The sequence below is a fragment of the Larus michahellis genome, chromosome 16 (assembly GCF_964199755.1).
Source record: "Larus michahellis chromosome 16, bLarMic1.1, whole genome shotgun sequence".
Classification (NCBI taxonomy): domain Eukaryota; kingdom Metazoa; phylum Chordata; class Aves; order Charadriiformes; family Laridae; genus Larus; species Larus michahellis.
In genome coordinates, this window is record NC_133911.1 from 7,277,355 (window position 1) to 7,295,199 (window position 17,845).

The window sequence follows — 17,845 nt, forward strand, 5'->3', positions numbered from 1 at the left end:
AGTGCATTTTTCCCCCCTGTCATCGTTCTCATAGTTGATGTGCAGAGAAGGCAATTCCCTGCTACAGCTACCCACCGATGGAGCTTTGGGAGATGGTGCTGCGGGGAGGGGAAGGAGCGGGGGGGAATTATTTGCCTGAGCCGGGTGGCCAAGCCTGAAAATGCAAAGCAAATCTGTACAAGGGGTGAAAAAAAAAAAAAGCACCCACCTATCTGCATATATGTTTAATAATTATTATTTTTTACGGCACGGCTCTCGAAGTCGGCCTTTGAATTCGAGGAGGAAGGTGAGCGGGGAAGGGCAGCGCTGCCATGCACCGGGAGGAGGAGCCGGGGCAGGTGAGTCAATGGAAAATACCGTCGGCTCCATCCGTGCGGGATTGCGCTGGGAGGGGAGAAATGCAGGGAAATGGCGGTGGGGGCATCCCACCCGGCATCCCATGCAGCGCCGCCCCCGAGGCAGGGCTGCGGCAGGCTGACTCACGGCAGCGGGTATGACAAAGCTGCGTTGGGTTCGTGATGGCTTTTGCCTCTGCAAGCGCTTGCAGGGCTTAAGGGACAGGAAAAACTGCAGCGGCTGGTCCAGCCGGTGTAGCAATGCTGCGTTTTTCCCTCCTGATTTGGGGGAAAAAGCCCCACCCCGAGTGTCATTTCCAACAGAATTGGAGTCCTTCGTGCTGTGTAGTGTTTAAGGTAGGGCGTGAGAAAAATGCGCTGCTGGGACGGCGGCCGGGGAGAGGTGACGCCGGGCACGGCGTTAATGGCAGCGGGGTTTGCCCAAACCCGGCTGCAGCCTGTGCCGATGCCCAGCCACCACTGTGCCGCTGCTCCCAGCTTTATAATTTTAGTTACGTACATCGCATGGAAAGATTGTTCGGTCGCATCAGAGATAGGTACGGAAACATCCAGAGCTTCCCCGCTTCCACGCCCCGGAGCAGCCCGTGACCCCGCACGCACGTAACTGCGGCTGATAATTGTTCGTTAGTAACATCTTACCAAAGCGGGGGGCGGGAGCCGGCCCCTGCGGTTCAGCCTGCAAACCACGGCACCGTCTGGCTACGAGGCCCGGGCACGGGGCCAGTAGCCCGGGCAAGGGCTGTGCCCGGGATGGCTCTTCCTGGTGAGTGGGTGTTTAACCGAGAGCGTTCGTAGAGGGCAGCAGCCGGATAAAAGCGCTTTCCAGGTTTATTGGGAACACAAGCCTGGCTTTGTGGGGAACGTCGGCTTTGGCCCATGGACGGGAGCGATGAGCCCGAGCGGTTGTGGTTCCTCAAAACGGGTTTTCTGCAATCAGTGCTGGGAACCGCTCGTTTGAGGGAAGGCTCTGCTCCTCGCTACGAGCCAGTTTCACAACACAGATACCTCGTGGGCCGGGTTTTAAGCTGGAAATAGGGGCTGTGGTGCTTGGAGCACTGTGCAGACCCTGCTTGGAGTGGGTGACACAACCTGCAGCTCCAACCGTGACCCGCATCTGGGACGAGGCGCGGAAAAACATTTGGTTTTTATATATACCTGATGGATTGTAGGAATTGCAGGAAGTAAGTGTGGCAGGGGGGACCCCCGGGAAGCAGGCAGGCCGGAGTCCATCCCTTTCACACGCCAGGGCACCACCAGCATGGGAAAAGGAAGAAATTTTGCTTAGTCGCCCCCGAAGCACCTCCCTTTCCTGACTAAGCTTGTTGTTGCTGGAAGCACAGACCGTCTGGAGAAGGGGAAGCAAAATCAGCCTGTGTGTTCCCCCTCGGCTTTCTGAGAACTTTCAAATAAATACTGAAAGAAACCACTGGAGAGGGGACAGAGGAGAGCAGGTGAGCAACCTCATCTAGGTGAAGATGTCCCTGCTTATTGCGGGCGGCGGTGGACTAGATCACCTTTAAAGGTTTCTTCCAACCTAAGGTATTCGACGATTCGAAGAATTTCTTAGATATTAGGAAGAAATTCTTCGCTGTGAGGGTGCTGAGGCGCTGGAAGGGGTTGCCCAGAGCAGCTGTGGCTGCCCCATCCCTGGAGGGGTTCAAGGCCAGGTTGGACGGGGCTGGTGGGAGGTGTCCCACCAGAAGTTTTTGGAACTGGATGATCTTTAAGGTCCCTTCCAAGCCGAACCCGTTCCGTGTGTCAGTGACGGCCAGGATCAGCCCATAACGGTGCTGTAAAGGGCTTCCAGGAGGGCAAACCCCCCCTCCGGCTCCTCCGGGGCGGTGTGCGCTCCGGGATCGCGCCAGGCTGGGGAAGAGCTGGCGGGATGCGGGGCTGGAAGCGCTTGCCAAGGGTAGAGGCTGCCCCGCACCCCGGAGGACCCGGTTTTGGGTCTCCCGGTCCCTCCGTCCCCGCCTCCCGGCTGCGGGGAGCGCTGCCCCGGGCCGCCTCCCCGCAACGGCGGGGCCGGGCCCCGCAAGCGCCGCCCCGGGAGGGCAGGGCCCGGGCGGAGCGGCCGGGAGGGACCCGCCGCCGCCAGCGGGAGGTACGTGGGGCCGGGCCGGGGGCGGCGGGACCCCCATCGCCGGGGCGGGACGGGGGAGCGGGACGGGGGTCGGTCCGCAGTGCCCGGGGCAGGGGACGGGACCGGGACCGGGACCGGGACCGGGACCGGGGACGGGACGGGACCCGACCCGGTTCGGCGGAGCCCTGCCGTGACCCCCCGGCACTGGCTGGGGCTGGGGCTGGGACCTGCCCGGCGTGGGGAGGACCCCGGGGGGTCCCAGGGAGGAGCTCGGGGACCCCCCAAGCGGAGCTCGGGAAGGGGAAAACACCCGTGGGGAAGTTTTGGGGGAAACACCCCCAAAGCAGAGTGTGGGGAACGGTTGGAGGGTCGGGGTTTGGGGGTCCTGGGAGGGTCCGTCCCTGCCCCGTCACCTGTTGGTGACACCGTGGGCTTGGGGCACCTCGTCTGCGGGTGTCGGGGTGGCTTTCCGAAGGAGCAGCCCACTTTTTTTGGGGGGGGGGGGGGGGTCAGTTTTGAGAAGGGTCAGCTCAGTGTCGAGAGGAGGAGGTGGTGGGTGGGGGTGAGACGAGCCCCCCCCTAAAAAACCCACCGGTGTCTTTGCGGCCGGTTCCCACGGTGGCAGCGTGGCAGGGCCATCGCGTATCGCCAGCCCGTCGCTCAAAGACGTCAGTCCCCGGGAAGGGGCGAGGGGACGGTGCGTGCGTTGAGTCTGTTTGGAAAGCAAACAAAGGCAAAAGAGACGGAAAGCTGCGCAGGGCAGGTCCGTGCCGGGCGGTTTATGAACTCAGTACCACTCGGCGGGGTTTCGGTTCTTCCTGTCGTGGTGATTCTGCAAAGGAAAGAGTGGTTTGGAGCTTTAAAGGGCACCGACAAATCCGCGAAGGTCTCTCACGAGTGTTGCTGTAGAAAGAAATCCTACCGAGAAAGCGAGTCGGCCGCTGCAGCAGGGTGTGTGGCTAGTTGCCCAAGGTGTGTGCCGGGTCGGCACACCCTCCTGCGCCAGGGTTTTGGGACACGGCCCGTGACAGGCAATAATTATTTTAGGAAGTTCCTATCTCTTGCCTGCTGCGATGATTAATTCCTGTATTGTCTCGACGGGCATGGGAAAAACCACCGTATCCTTGGTTTGGAAGGAAACCCCCCGTCAGGTGGGTGTTTCTGGGGGGCTGTGAGCTTCGGTAGCCGAGGGCCAGCGGCTGGGAGGGGAGGAAGACTGCTGGCCCCGCTCCACCTGCACTGAGCATGGCCTCGGTCACAGCAGTGTGAGCACTGGGACTCATTACCACTGGGAGTTGGCTTTAATGATTTTATTGCCGGCAGCTTTGCCTGAATGGTTTTCCCCCTCTGAGCCGGCTCTGGGTGCGTGTATCGGGCACAATCCCGGTGTTTGTCTTCCCCATATTGACTTAAAATCAGGAACGGTGTTTCTGCGAGTGCATCCCGTGTGAGATGGGCTGCCCTTGGCTTTGCCTGATGGAGCCTGGGTGGGGTGAAGCTGCACCAGAAGCTTTCAGCTAACGGGCTTCAGCTGCTGGTGGGCTTTCAAGCTCCTTGAAGCTCCTCCGGCGCAGACCTCGGCCACTGCCGGGTGGGATGCAGCAGCAGCGCATCCCTCTAGGACGTAGCCAAGCATCCTGCAGCCGTCGGAGGCCCTGGACGTCTTGGTGTGACAGCCAGAAAGGGAAAACCTCCCAGGTGGCAATGAGGAACGCGTGGGCGTGGGGCTGGACCATAATGACTCGGAAGTATGTGAGCAGCCTTTGATTTTATCTGTGGGTAATTACACGGGTGGAAAAATCCTGGGGAAGGGAAGCACCTGGGGAAGGAGAGATGTTTGGCCCGTCGGTGCCCTGAGGAGAGGTGAGTGTCGGTGATGCTCGACGTAGCTCGGCGCCGCAGTGCCGGACGGTGCTGCCCGCAGCCACGCTCCCACGGAGATCCCGGCAGGGCTGTCTGCCCGCGTTCCCAGCCCGAGCCCTGGAGCAGGGATCCCTCCAGCAGCCCAGGTACCTGTCTGTCTCCCAAACGCATTCCTGCTGTATTTCTTAGGTTCTTGCTCCTGGTTCTTGTTCCCGGTGTATTTCTTAGGCAGAAACTGCTGTCGAGGCTCTGCCAAAGTGGCTGAAAATCCTGTGTGAGCGGTGCAGGTAGCGTGCAGCGGCATAATTCCCCGGCCAACCTCCATCCCTATCGAAATACCTGTGCCCAGCTGGCAAAACACTGCTGCTTTGTGCCTGGCTGCCCAGCCGGCCCCATCCCTCCCCCTGCATCGCCCGCCGCTCCCTTTCTGCCCCTTCGGCTCCTCTCCGCTGGTTTCATTGTGGGTCTTGCTCCTGGGAAAAGGCCGTTTGGAGAGCGCGGGGAGCAGCGAGGTGAAGGACGGTGCTGAGATTTCAGGCTGAGGATGAGGAAGGCGGCACTGGCGAGGCTGATGGCAGTGGGTAGTGGCTTTTCAGGGAGGGGAGATAAGGCTTTGGGGGGGGGCTTTTGGTGGGACAGGAGCTGCGTAAAGCACTCCAGGAGGGCTGGAAAGTGCTTCGAGGCAGCAGGAATGCTGGATTTGGAAGAGATGAGAGGGGCAGATAGCGCCTACGAGTGCGGGAAGGCTGTGGAGGGGAGCGCGGTGGCTGGCATGGGGACAGGGGAAGGTCGCGGGCCAAAAGCCATGGGAAGGCTGCTGGGAGGAATGGCTTTATCTCGAGCAGGAAACAGCAGATTAGGGGAAAAAAAAGCAACAACCAAAACCACACAACAAATCAAGCACAAAGGGGCAAAGTGGAGTCAAAAGGAAAGCAGGAAAGAGACGAAGGCAAAGTGCTGGGATTTTCCCAGGCCTGGCACACAGGGAAGGCTGGCAATTCGTCTCCCTTTTCCAGCCCGAAGAGAGGCAAACGCCCCCAAAAGCCCATCTTTGCTTTAGCAGAGCCTGCTGGGGAGGCGTTTGGCTGGCACCAGCTCCATGGGTTGGTTCCATGGGCATGGGAAAAGCTGCGGGCTGATGCTCAGGTGGCGGGGCTGGGATGCGGCGAGGGCTCGCCGACCTCCAGCGCTGCTGTGAGCTCCCGCGGGCGTGCTCTCTGTGGCTGCAGCAGCCTTATCCCCAGGAATAAATGTCCGTAAATATAAATCGAAAAGGCCTCTTTGTCCCAGTCCATTCCTGGTTTGCAGCGAGCGCTGCTCTGATGGTCGTAATGACATTATGGGGGCGAGAAAGAGCCTGGAAGGCAGTTTTCCGTACCTCCATGGCCAAGTTCATGCTGATGGCTGTTGGCTGCATGGGGACGATTAAGGCTTGGGGGAGATGGCTGCTGTGGCTTGTGTGACCTGTGCCAGCTGTAAACCGGTGGCGATGTGATCTGGATGCCATCCAGAGGGACCTTGACAGGCTGGAGAGGTGGGCCCATGCCAACCTCATGAAGTTCAACAGGACCGAGTGCAAGGTCCTCCATCTGGGTCGGGGCAATCCCAAGCACTGATATAGGCTGGGCAGTGACTGGCTTGAGAGCAGCCCTGAAGAAAAGGACTTGGGTGTGCTGGTGGACGAGAGGCTCCACATGAGCCGTCAGTGTCATGCCGTCCACTAGCAGCCGTCCACTAGCAGCCCAGAAAGCCAATCATATCCTGGGCTGCATCAGGAGAAGCGTGGCCAGCAGGTCGAGGGAGGTGATTCTCCCCCTCTACTCCACTCTCGTGAGACCCCACCTGGAGTACTGCGTCCAATTCTGGAGCTCCTACTACAAGAGAGAGATGGAGGTGCTGGAAGGTGTCCAGAGAAGGGCCACGAGGATGATCAGAGGGCTGGAGCCACCTCTCCTATGAGGACAGACTGGGAGAGTTGGGGTTGTTCAGTCTGGAGAAAAGAAGGCTCCGAGGAGACCTTATAGTGGCCTATCAGTATCTTAAGGGGGCCTACAAGAAAGCTGGGGAGGGACTTTTTAGGATGTCGGGTAATGGTAGGACTAGAGGGAATGGATTAAAACTAGAGATGGGACGATTCAGATTGGACGTTAGGAAGAAGTTCTTCACCATGAGGGTGGTGGGACACTGGAACAGGTTGCCCAGAGAGGTGGGGGAGGCCCCATCCCTGGAAGTTTTTAAGGCCAGGCTGGATGGGGCTCTGAGCAACCTGATCTAGTGGGAGGTGTCCCTGCCCATGGCAGGGGGTTGGAACTAGATGGTCTTTAAGGTCCCTTCCAACCCTAACAATTCTATGATTCTATGTCCGGTGTCCAGAGTTATGAAGGATGCGGTGGTGGATGGAGAGGGGCCAGGCGCTGGGTTGTGCCAACGGGGGGTTTTGTGAGCCCCATCGCTGGTTTTCCACAGCCATCAGCGTGGCTGCGGTGGCTGGACGGGCGGATTGCGGCATTCCCAGGCCTGGGAGCGGGGCGGGTGGCCTCCTCTTTTCCCATGACACCCTCGTTTTGCAGGGAACCGGAGCCCTGGGCTCCCCTCCGGGGTGGGCTGGAGCAGGAGAGGGGGGATCCCCTTGGGCAGAGCTTCCAGAAAACGCCGCTGCTTGCCTGGTGCCATCTGCGAGAGCGCAATTGAGGGGGAGGTGGTAAAAAAAATAGAATTTAAGGAGAAAAAAAAAAAAAAGATGGTGAAAGAACTTAAAATGTCTGTAGGGAATGCCAAGAGCGATGAATGTGGGCACATTCCTGTGCGCTCTTGGCAGGAAGCGTAAGCAGGGAAATGCGGAAAAGCCCCAACAGTCTGCACGGGGCCGTCCCACCGGGTCTCTCCGTTCCCTGGGAAGGTGCTCTAAAACGGGCTGGGTGTTTGTCCAAACGAACACAAATTGGCTAAATCAGCAGCAATGCCGCTTTCCCCAGCTCAGCGGGATATCTCTGGGTATTTCTCTCACCGCTTTCCCCGCTGGGGCAGGAGAATTCCCCGCGTCCCCTGGGCTGTATCTGGCCAGACACGTCCCCGCTGCCGGGGCAGGTATAACCCGGGTAGGGAAAAAAAAAAAAAAAGAGGGAAAATATTGCCTGTTGGTTTTCTGACTCTGCATGGAGTTTTGTGCTGCTGGTGGGTCGAGTCCCTGCGTAACGAGGGCTCCGTGCAGCTGCAGGAACGAGCTGGTGAGGATGTGCCGCAGTCACCAATTAGCAGGGAAGGCAGTTAATGAGAAGGTTGTCTGGTGTAGGCATGCAGATGAAGCCTTGCGTGCCGGCGCTGCTGTGGAGGAGTTAATGTGGGGCTGGCTGTCCCCTGGGGGCCGGGCAGGGGGGTGAAGCCCAGCCTGGCTCAGCGTTACCCCCATTCCTCGTCATCTCACCCGACCAAACCCCGTGGGACATCCAGCCCCACCTCCAGAAGGTGCAAATCAATCTAGAAGTGCCCCAGCACGTGCAGATCATCTGCGTGTTGAGGGTTGCTGTTGAGAGGGGCTGTAGGACCTCAGGGCTGGAACTTGGGAAGAAGCACAGAATCAGAGAACGGCGGGGGTTGGAAGGGCCCTCTGGAGATCATCCCATCCCACCCCCGGCCAGAGCAGGGTCACCCACAGCAGGTGGCACAGGAATGCCTCCAGGCGGGGTTGGAATGTCTCCAGAGACGGAGACTCCCCCACCTCTCTGGGCAGCCTGTGCCAGGGCTCTGCCACCCTCACAGCAAAGAAGTTCCTCCTCGTGTTGAGATGGAACTTCCCATGGTCAAGTTTGTGCCCGTTGCCCCTTGTCCTGTCGCTGGGCACCACTGAAAAGAGCCTGGCCCCATCCTCCTGACACCCCCCCTTCAAGTATTTATGGCGTTGATAAGATCCCCCCTCAGTTGTCTTTTTTCCAGACTGAAGAGCCCCAAATCCCTCAGCCTTTCTTCACAAGAGAGGTGTTCCAGTCCCCTCAGCATCTTGGTAGCCCTTTGCTGTCCCCTCTCCAGCAGTTCCCTGCCCCTCTAGAACCGGGGAGCCCAGAACTGGACATGGCAAGAGGTGGGAAGAGGCGGGTGCCGAACCACCGCCAGCCCTGGGAGCAGCTTGGGAGGAGGGAGAGCTGGGGCTCCGCTCATCACATGTAATAAGTTAACAGGCAGTGGGCTCCAGGCTCTTCAGATGTTTGGAGTACGGATTTTTTTATTTTTCCCCAAAAAACATGCTAGGAAATTAATTGTGTGGTTTACAATTGGCGCTGGAAGTTGCAGAGCGGCTGTTGGAGGCAGGCTCCAAAGGGACATGTAGCTCCGTGGCTGCGTGCTCCGACTCCTCCTCGGAAGCCCTGGAGCAGAGTCGGGAGTGAGCTTGTCCCGTGACTGCGACGGGGTTTGAGCCGTTCCCTGAACTGCAGACTCATCCCTCGCTGTCCTGGGACAAAGGTGTTGCTGCCGGAGCATGAGCGGGAAGGTGATGTCATGGGAGGGGAAAAATCCAAAGGTTGCAGAGGGCAGAGGAGCGTGGGCGCCGCTGTGGGCAGCGATGGGTGTCCTGCTTCCTCCTGAGTCACCTCCACGGGGCTGGCCTTTCACCGGGAACGCCGGGATGTGGAGCACGGTCCGGGGCTGACGCCGTCGGGGGGTTCTGCTGGTGTCTCCAGCGGAGGGGAAGATGCTCTCTGCTGCCGCCCCACCTGGGTTCTCCTGCCAAAAGCCCTTGGGGCGCATCTAGGCGTGTTGGCGTGCCGTGCTCGAGGAAGGGCTTATCCCGAGCCCTCCCGTGCCTGAATCACAGTTGGAAGCGTCCCAAGAGAAGTCAGGAAGCGTCGCCTGGGAGCCGGTGAGAGGTGCGGGAAGCCTGGCGGAGCGCGGAGGAGGCACAGGTGCCCCCGTCGGCGCCGGTGGAGTTTAATGGTTCGGAGATCCTGGGGTAAATCATTGCCAGAGCAGGGCGTGCGTGGGACGGGGACGAAGGTGGGTCTGGCTGCAGGGAAGGACCTCATGCCGCCGGTGGGGGGATCGAGGGGGCCTGGAGCGCTTGGCCACCACTTGCCCACCTGATGAAGGGGTGAGGTTGCCAATGGGAGCCGTAGGACGACGGCACTGGCACACTGCGGGGGCGAGAAGGGAAGCAGGCTCCTGTGACACGGTGTAAGGACAGTGAGTACGGGTTGGGTGGTTGGGGCTTTGCGCAGGAGGCGAGTGCTTGGAAATGGTTTTGGTAAACAAATTGGGGGAAATCACAGAATCCTAGAATGGTTTGGGTTGGAAGGGATGTTAAAGCCCACCCAGTGCCACCCCCTGCCCTGGGCAGGGACACCTCCCACCAGCCCAGGTTGCTCCAAGCCCCCTCCAACCTGGCCTTGAACCCCTCCAGGGATGGGGCAGCCACAGCTGCTCTGGGCAACCTGGGCCAGGGGCTCACCACCCTCACAGCAAAGAATTTCTTCCCAATATCTCATCCCAATCTCCCCTCTTTCAGTTTAAAACCATTCCCCCTCGTCCCATGGCTCCCCTCCCTGCTCCAGAGTCCCTCCCCAGCTTTCCTGGAGCCCCTTTAGGGACTGGAAGGGGCTGGAAGGTCTCCCTGGAGCCTTCTCTTCTCCAGGCTGAACCCCCTCAGCTCTCTCAGCCTGTCCCCACAGCAGAGGGGCTCCAGCCCTCCCAGCATCTCCGGGGCCTCCTCTGGCCCCGCTCCAACAGCTCCGTGTTGTCCTTCCTGTGCTGAGGACTCAGAGCTGGACACAGTGCTCCAGGTGGAGTCGAGGAAAAATCCCTCAAGGATTATTAAAGCGGTGGAACCGCAGAGCAAGGTCTTTCTGCGTTGCTGGACCGGGGAGGACAGTGCCGTACGTGTGTGCTCCACCTGCTCTGCTCGGCACCGCCACAGCAGATGCCACCTCGGCGATGCGGAACCGGCCACAGCGAGATTTTGGGGGCGAGTCGGTGATTGTTTCTGGGTTTCCCTGAACCCTCCAGTTGCGGTCCCCTTTCTCCGTGCCAACCCATGTCCATCTCGGCTGTGCCACCCCTCCCGCTCCAGGCAGCGCCAGGGATGCTGGACCCCAGACAGAGATAGCAGCAGCTCCTTTCCTTGCCCACTGACGTCAGGGAGCAGGGTTATTGCTACAGCAGAGATAGGAGCGAGCTCTGGAAAGCCAAAAGAAGGGCTAATTCAATGGAGAGACAGACTTGTATGTCAAGTCTCCTGCTTTAATCTGATTTGCCCAGGCTGCAGGGCACTGAGATGATGTAGAAGCTTTAAATCCTCTCCAGCTTCCAGGGGTGAGGTGCCCCAAGGGAAGTGGGAGAGATGGGGAATGGGCACGGAGGTTCAGACACCACGGGTAAATGTTACCAGCCCTGTGGGTTTTTTTTTTTCTGTGCCCACAATTTCCCTGCCTCAAACCCATCAGAGCAGTTTGCAAGCGAAATCTCGGCTGGCCGGTGTCTGTTTGTCAACTGCCTTGACAAAGCGCACGGGGATGGGAGTTCATTTGGATAAACAGGTGAGGAAAAAACCCAGCAGCCGCCCACGGGACCCAAAATGAGAAGCGGGGGTGCTGAAGCAGAGGAGGCCCCGGAGATGCTGGGAGGGCTGGAGCCCCTCTGCTGTGGGGACAGGCTGAGAGAGCTGGGGGGGGTTCAGCCTGGAGAAGAGAAGGCTCCGGGGAGACCTTCCAGCCCCTTCCAGTCCCTAAAGGGGCTCCAGGAAAGCTGGGGAGGGACTCTGGAGCAGGGAGGGGAGCCATGGGACGAGGGGGAATGGTTTTAAACTGAAAGAGGGGAGATTGGGATGAGATATTGGGAAGAAATTCTTTGCTGTGAGGGTGGTGAGCCCCTGGCCCAGGTTGCCCAGAGCAGCTGTGGCTGCCCCATCCCTGGAGGGGTTCAAGGCCAAGTTGGACGGGGCTTGGAGCAACCTGGGCTGGTGGGAGGTGTCCCTGCCCAGGGCAGGGGGGTGGAATAGGGTGATCTTTAAGATCCCTTCCAACCCGAACCATTTTCTGACTCTGTGATAAATCAGAGCCTCGGTGGCCCTCACCACAGGCTCGGGCATCGCTGGTGTGACTGGGAGCGGGGAGTGATGCAGCGGAGGGTGTTCGAAGGAAGAGGGCGTGTGGCGCCATTTGCCGTGTGCATGGTTTGATGAGCCTGCAAAGGGCAGCGAGGGTGCCGTGGGCTGGCGCCGCCAGCGCTCTGCGGAGCAGAGGGGGCCATTTGGGAAGCCTGGGATGCAGTCGGAGCTCTACGTCGGTGTCACCCCTCCCGCGGGCAGGGACAGGCGAGGGCAGGCAGGCAGCGAAGACCATGTGGGAGGGCAGAGGCTGCTGCCGGCACCAGAAGGGCTCAGGTAGGACGTGCGGGCTGTGATGGCTCTCAGCACGTCAGCGAGGACATTCGGGGATGTCACGTTTGCCGCATCCTCAGCAGCTGCTTGCTCAGACCGAATTCAAGCTGGGAGCAGGTTGCGGTGGGGGGGGGAGTGTCCAGGGATGCTTTTCCCGAGGGGTGGATGGCAGCAGCCCGGCTGTGGCGGTGGGGCTGGGCTCGGCGCTGAGCCATGCCGTGGGGAACGGCGGGCTTGCCCCTGCCTGCCAGCAGCTTCCGCGGGGCAGGGCTCGGCACCTCCCGTTTGCCCAGTAACCCCGGGCAGACCTCGGGAGCGCAGGCTTTGCCCGGCGAACGCCAACAGCCCCCGCGCTAGGCCAGGGCTGTAGCATCCCGCGGTGAGACCCCTGAAGTGATGCCGGGGCACCGGCTGCCATGGGGAAGTTGCTCAGCAGATTTTTTTCCTCTCCTCCTCGCCGGGCTTGCGTGCCTGTCTTTTCCTGCAGGCAGCTGGAACTGGTGTGTTTTCTGGGAATGCTGGTTTATTCTGGCCCTTGACCCTGCGGACTGGGCTTGCGCCCGAGATAAACAAGCAAACGTGAAGCCGGAGACCATCAAACTGCAGGGTGAGGGTGTATTCGGAGACAGAGCACAGTGGCGGCGTGTCCGGGGGCCGACTTCCAGCACAAACAAGCATCGGGAAGCCAGGGAGGAAAGGAGAAAACCCCGGCACGTTTGCGCAGCCGCACGCTGGTTTTGGCACACGTGTAGGACTGGGAGGTTGCGAAGGAGCTGCCGGGGGGGAGATGGGGGAGATCGGCTGCGAGGATCCGAGTGTTTTGGATCCCTGGAGGGGTTCAAGGCCAGGTTGGACGGGGCTTGGGGCAACGTGGGCTGGTGGGAGGTGTCCCTGCCCAGGGCAGGGGGGTTGGAACTAGATGGTCTTTAAGGTCCCTTCAACCCGAACCATTCTGTGATGCTTCACCAGCCGAGGTCAGGGCGGTGCACGGCCAGGAGACGCGCTTCCACAGGAGGATTTTTTTGGAAAGCGAGCACATCTGGTCCTGGTGACTCGGAAAATAGAGGTGTTCAGTCGAGGCAGTGGAGGGGGAGATCCCAGCCGTGGTCTGGCTGGTGGGGACCGGCGATGCTGGCTCGGCCCCGAGCCGGCGGCGGTTACTGGGATGCAGCCGGGGGACTCGCCACCAGCGTGTGTGACTCCGGGATGGGCAAGTGGTGGCCAGAAGCAAGATGGGGGCTGTGACGAGGGCTCGCTGCGGCACCCCCCCTTGCTGATGGCAATCGGGGGAAGCCGCAGGGGTGGTTTGGCTGGGAAAAGGAGAGCTTTGCTTTCTCATCTCCGGGCGGGGAGGTGTTACAGGGCAGGCAGCCAGCGCCGCCAGCGGCCCTGCTCCATCTGGAACAGGGGGAAAAGAGGAGTTGTACGGGCCAGAGAGCTGTTTCTGAGCGGTTTCAGGTTAGTTTGCGTTGGCAGCGGCGCTTTGGCTAAGGCAGTGCAGCTCCTTAAAGCAGGGAATGTTTCTATAAGCACTGGACTTTGTCTTAGTGGCGTGGGGTTTTTTTTTTTGGTGCTGCGAAGAGGTCGGTTGTCACGCTCCTAAGGATGGGTCAGCCGAGTCCTTAGCAAATGTTAATAATGCCGCTTTTTTTCCTAAAGTTAGGCGGATATTACAGCCGAGAAAGCAGATGAGAAGGGCCAGCGAGGCTCCTGCTGCCGCCCGCCGCGTGCTGTCCCGACGTGCTCTCCGCAGGAGCGCTGCAATTAGATTTGCAGCATTGGTGGCCTAAAACGATGTTATTGTGGCCACTGAAATGGGAGACGGGTAGCCTTTGCATCCCGCCGTGCTCTAACCGTCGCTTTCCCTCTCTTCCCAGAGCTCGTTGCCTGCCCGGGGAGGGGGGGACCGCACGCATGCGAGCAGGACCGCAGCCCCCCCGAGCCCAGCCCTGCACTAAGGTTGGGGTAGCCCGCCCGGCCGGCCAGCAGCAGGAGCGATGGCCCAGTCCCGGGCCAATGGCTCGCACTACGCCCTGACGGCCATAGGGCTGGGGATGCTGGTCCTCGGCATCATCATGGCCGTCTGGAACCTCGTCCCCGGCTTCGGCCCCACCGCCAAACCCGCTGCCCACGGCGGCAACAGCAGCAAGCCCGACCGTGGCACCGGGGGCATTTTGAAGAGCAAGACCTTCTCGGTGGCGTACGTGTTGGTGGGAGCGGGCGTGCTGCTGCTCCTGCTCTCCATCTGCCTCAACATCCGTGACAAGAAGAGGCAGAGCGAAGACATCCCGCGCATCCAGCACCAGGCGTCGGTGGAGCCCTCGCACCAGGAGGACAGGTGAGCCTTTCTGGGGGAAAAATGCAGCGGGATCGAGTGCAGGAACGAAACTGCGAGTTGTTATCCTTCCTCCAGGAGGTCAGGAGCAAGGAGAGGAAGGCCGATAGCAGCGCGTGCTAAAATAAAGGCAAGCACGTCTCACCGTTTAGGGTTCAAAGTCCCTTTAGAGCTCAGGAGGGAATGAGTCCAGCTGTATTTATGGTGCTGTCGGTGAAAGGAAGCCTTGTTTGTGTGTGAGCCGGGCTCTGGATGGAGCCCCGGCCGAGGCAGTGTTGCTGGGACCTGCTGCGGTTGGTGCAGAGGCAGCGTGGGGAGGGGGAACACTGGCAGCGGTGGTCGATGGCTAACGCAGCATAGGTGCCGCAAGCCTTGCGAGGGGCTGCGGGGGGAGAGGAGGAGGAGATGCCGGGCGTGCGGTCTCGCCGGAGGAAGGCAGTGGCTGGGAGTGGAGTTTAGAGCTGGTGAAAGTCTGCAGGGATCTGCTGTTCGCCCGGGGAGCTCCAGCCAGCGGAGCAAAGGCACGGCCTGAACAAACACAGGGCGCAGGAGGAGTCCCGGCGGTGTGGGGAACCGGCAGGGTCCCGGCGCGGGATAAGCCCACGCAGGGGAGAGGCGGGGGGACGTGGGGACAGTAGGGTGGGAGGTGGCAGGAGGGGACACTGGCTGCTGCCTAGGAGGAGAGCTGCCACGGGAGACTGCTGAGGAGTTACCCTGGGAGTGCAGATCCACCTGGAGAACTGTTTTCCCTATTAGAATCTAAACGTAGCTTCCTAAAAGGTAACTTCAAAAGAAGCATGGGCAGCAGGGTGAGGGGGGGGATTCTGTCCCTCTGCTCGGCTCTGGTGAGACCCCACCTGGAGTCCTGCGTCCAGCTCTGGAGTCCCCAACGTCAGAAGGACACGGAGCTGTTGGAGCGGGGCCAGAGGAGGCCCCGGAGATGCTGGGAGGGCTGGAGCCCCTCTGCTGTGGGGACAGGCTGAGAGAGCTGGGGGGGTTCAGCCTGGAGAAGAGAAGGCTCCGCGGAGACCTTCCAGCCCCTTCCAGTCCCTGAAGGGGCTCCAGGAAAGCTGGGGAGGGACTCTGGAGCAGGGAGGGGAGCCATGGGACGAGGGGGAGCGGTTTTAAACTGAAAGAGGGGAGATTGAGATGAGATATTAGGAAGAAATTCTTTGCTGTGAGGGCGGTGAGCCCCTGGCCCAGGTTGCCCAGAGCAGCTGTGGCTGCCCCATCCCTGGAGGGGTTCAAGGCCAGGTTGGACGGGGCTTGGAGCAACCTGGGCTGGTGGAAGGTGTCCCTGCCCAGGGCAGGGAGTTGGAACTGGGTGGCCTTTAAGGTCCCTTCCCACCCAAACCATTCTATAATGCGAAAGAAATGCCCCGTATACACGTGCGGGTGCCTGTGGCGTAGGTGGGCATGTATTGCGCAGCTGAATCTCTAGACATTAAAGCGCCCGGTGGGTATATCCAACCCAAAAGACATCCGCGTGGCAAAGGCAGAGAGTGGCGATGGCCATTACGAACGTATTGGGACTGGTTTGTCGAGGGGGGAGAAGGCAGTGTTCTGCTGTGGGGAGGGATTACTGCTGGGCAACAGGTAAAGAGGTTTTGTGGGCAAAGGGAGCGACGATCAAAGGCTCAAGGTCGCAAGGAAGTAAAAATGTGTCTGAATACAGGTGAGGTTGTGATCTGGTCTCTTAAACTGAAAGGAAATAGTGTGTAATGTGGAAGGGTGAATATTTTGTTAACTGGTGGGTTTTTTTGGAGGGGTTGTTCTATTCTCTCCTCTCCATCCCCTACCCGCAGTGAAGCTGAAATGATGCGCTACTGATAGCCTTAATTTCCCCCCCACTCTAGTCAAGAAGAGGACGAAGATGTGTCTTCCCAGTACTACGTCCCCAGCTATGAGGAGGTGATGAACACGGGCTACTCTGAGCCCAGGGACTCGGACAGGAGCAACAGGATGAGCGTCTCCCTGCCCTCCTACGAGTCACTGACGGGGCTGGAGGAGGGCACCCAGCCGCCGGGCACTGCTGGCACCGAGCCCGGCACGGAGAGACAGCCTGGCCGGCACAGCTCGCGTCTGAGCAAGCGCCTGAAGCCGCTGAAGGTCCGGAGGATCAAGTCAGAGAAGCTGCACCTGAAGGACATCAGGCTGAACCTCTCGGAGGGGAACAGCACCGCCCCCATCACGATAGAGCCGCTGACCCCGCCGCCCAAGTACGAGGAGATCCAGGAGAAAGCGCCAGAGAGCCAGCAAAGAGGGAATCTGTGATGCTGCTGAGGTGGTTTTTTAGTTTGGTTTGGTTTGTTGTTTTTTTTAAGAAGGACGACGCTAAGAGGGACTCAGTCTGTGGGTGCGGAAGCGTTCAGGGCTCCGTGGAGGACAGGATGGGTGCGTGGTGCTGCCGCACGGGGACAGGACACGCTTTCCCCGGGATGGGGGTTTGGCAAAAGACCGTGGGGAAGGAAACCTGAATGCCAGTGGGTCTGCTGCTCTGGAGTAACTGAAGGCTGGAAGTACCGAAAGTACCATTTGTGGTGGTTTACGTAAGGACCACCGGACGTGTCTTCTCTCCCCCTCGCGCCAGCAAGACGTTCTCAAGCCACCAAACCGATACAGGACAAGGATTTTCCAAGGGGAAAAGGGCAACGCTCCTTTTTCTTTTTTTTTGGTGCCTTTTCTGCCCCAGCAAGGGAAACGGCGTCGCTGGAGTAGCGCGGCAGCGTTACCGATCTCCCGGCTGGGGCTGGGATGGTGGCCCAGGGCCAGTCCCGACTCCTCGACTCCTGCCAAGGTCTCGGCTTGCTGGTAGGCAGGGGGCTGGGACGAGCCCCGTGATCCTCAGGGAGAGGACGGATTTCTTACCTCGGTTGCTTTCCCTGTTGTGTTTTATGCTCACGCGAAGGGATGGTCCGTTTGAGGCCAAGCGGATCGATCCGGGGGGTCGGGAGCGGGGCGGCACCCCTGGCAGGAGGTGTGTAGGGTGAGACGACTGCGGAGCATGCTGTGCCAGCAGACCTGGGGCTAAATAAATGTTTTGTACCTTGTGTTTGTGTGTGTGTGTGTGTGCGTGCGCTCGGGCGCGGTTGGCCCTTCCCAAGGTGCGGAAGCCAGAGCGGTGTGAAATCGGGCGGCTGTTTTGGGGCGGATGCTGCTCCACGGGCATCCCAGCCACATGCCTCCTCGCAGAGCCATCGGTGACAAAGTCGTCGGCTTAATCAGCCACGGGCACCCTCGAGTGGTCTGAATTTTGATGGTGTGGGTAGGGAGCAGAATCTCCCATCAATTGGTAGCAGATGTCGACGTGGCCAGTCCGCCTCTGGGATGCGGCGGTGTCGGTGGGATGCTGATACGGATGTCGTTATGGGCCGCTCAGCGCGAGATGGTGACTTGTCACTACGCTTGATAGAAGGTGCGAGAGGAGCGTGAGTGACCAAAGCAAAGACAAAGAGGAGATGCTGGTCCAAATCCATATAACGGTTTCTCTCGTTAGCTATTATTTCTTATCGCGTCTCGTAAAGTCTGTTGTATCACAGGAATTTCACGGTGCTGTGCCCCGAGGCGTGATCTCCGGTGGGCAAAGTAACATCATTAAAGAAGAAAAATAACAACTCCCTTATTGATGGGAAAGGAAAAAAAGGAGTAGAAGACGACTGAGGGATTTGGGGCGGGGGTTTCCACGTGGTTCCTCTTGTTGTTGAGGGGTCGGAAGGGTGATGCAGCTCCTCGGAAGTTGTCTCTTGGGAGCGCCTGCCCCTAAGGGCCTGCCCGCAGCGGAGGGAAGGCATGCAGTCCTCTCTTCCCGGTGAAGAAACACGACTGTAGCAGTTGTCTTAGAA

The 17,845-nt window shown here is 59.8% G+C and overlaps 1 protein-coding gene across 1 annotated transcript; it reads left to right on the forward strand.

The window, feature by feature from the left end:
• The first annotated feature begins 1,680 nt into the window (after window positions 1-1,680).
• On the forward strand, window positions 1,681-17,053 carry TMEM51 (transmembrane protein 51). The gene is made up of 3 exons (XM_074560365.1): window positions 1,681-1,807; window positions 13,546-14,006; window positions 15,860-17,053. Exons 2-3 carry the CDS (start codon window positions 13,666-13,668, stop codon window positions 16,275-16,277), a joined length of 759 nt encoding a protein of 252 aa, XP_074416466.1. The 5' UTR covers window positions 1,681-1,807; window positions 13,546-13,665; the 3' UTR covers window positions 16,278-17,053.
• Window positions 17,054-17,845: the final 792 nt, after the last annotated feature.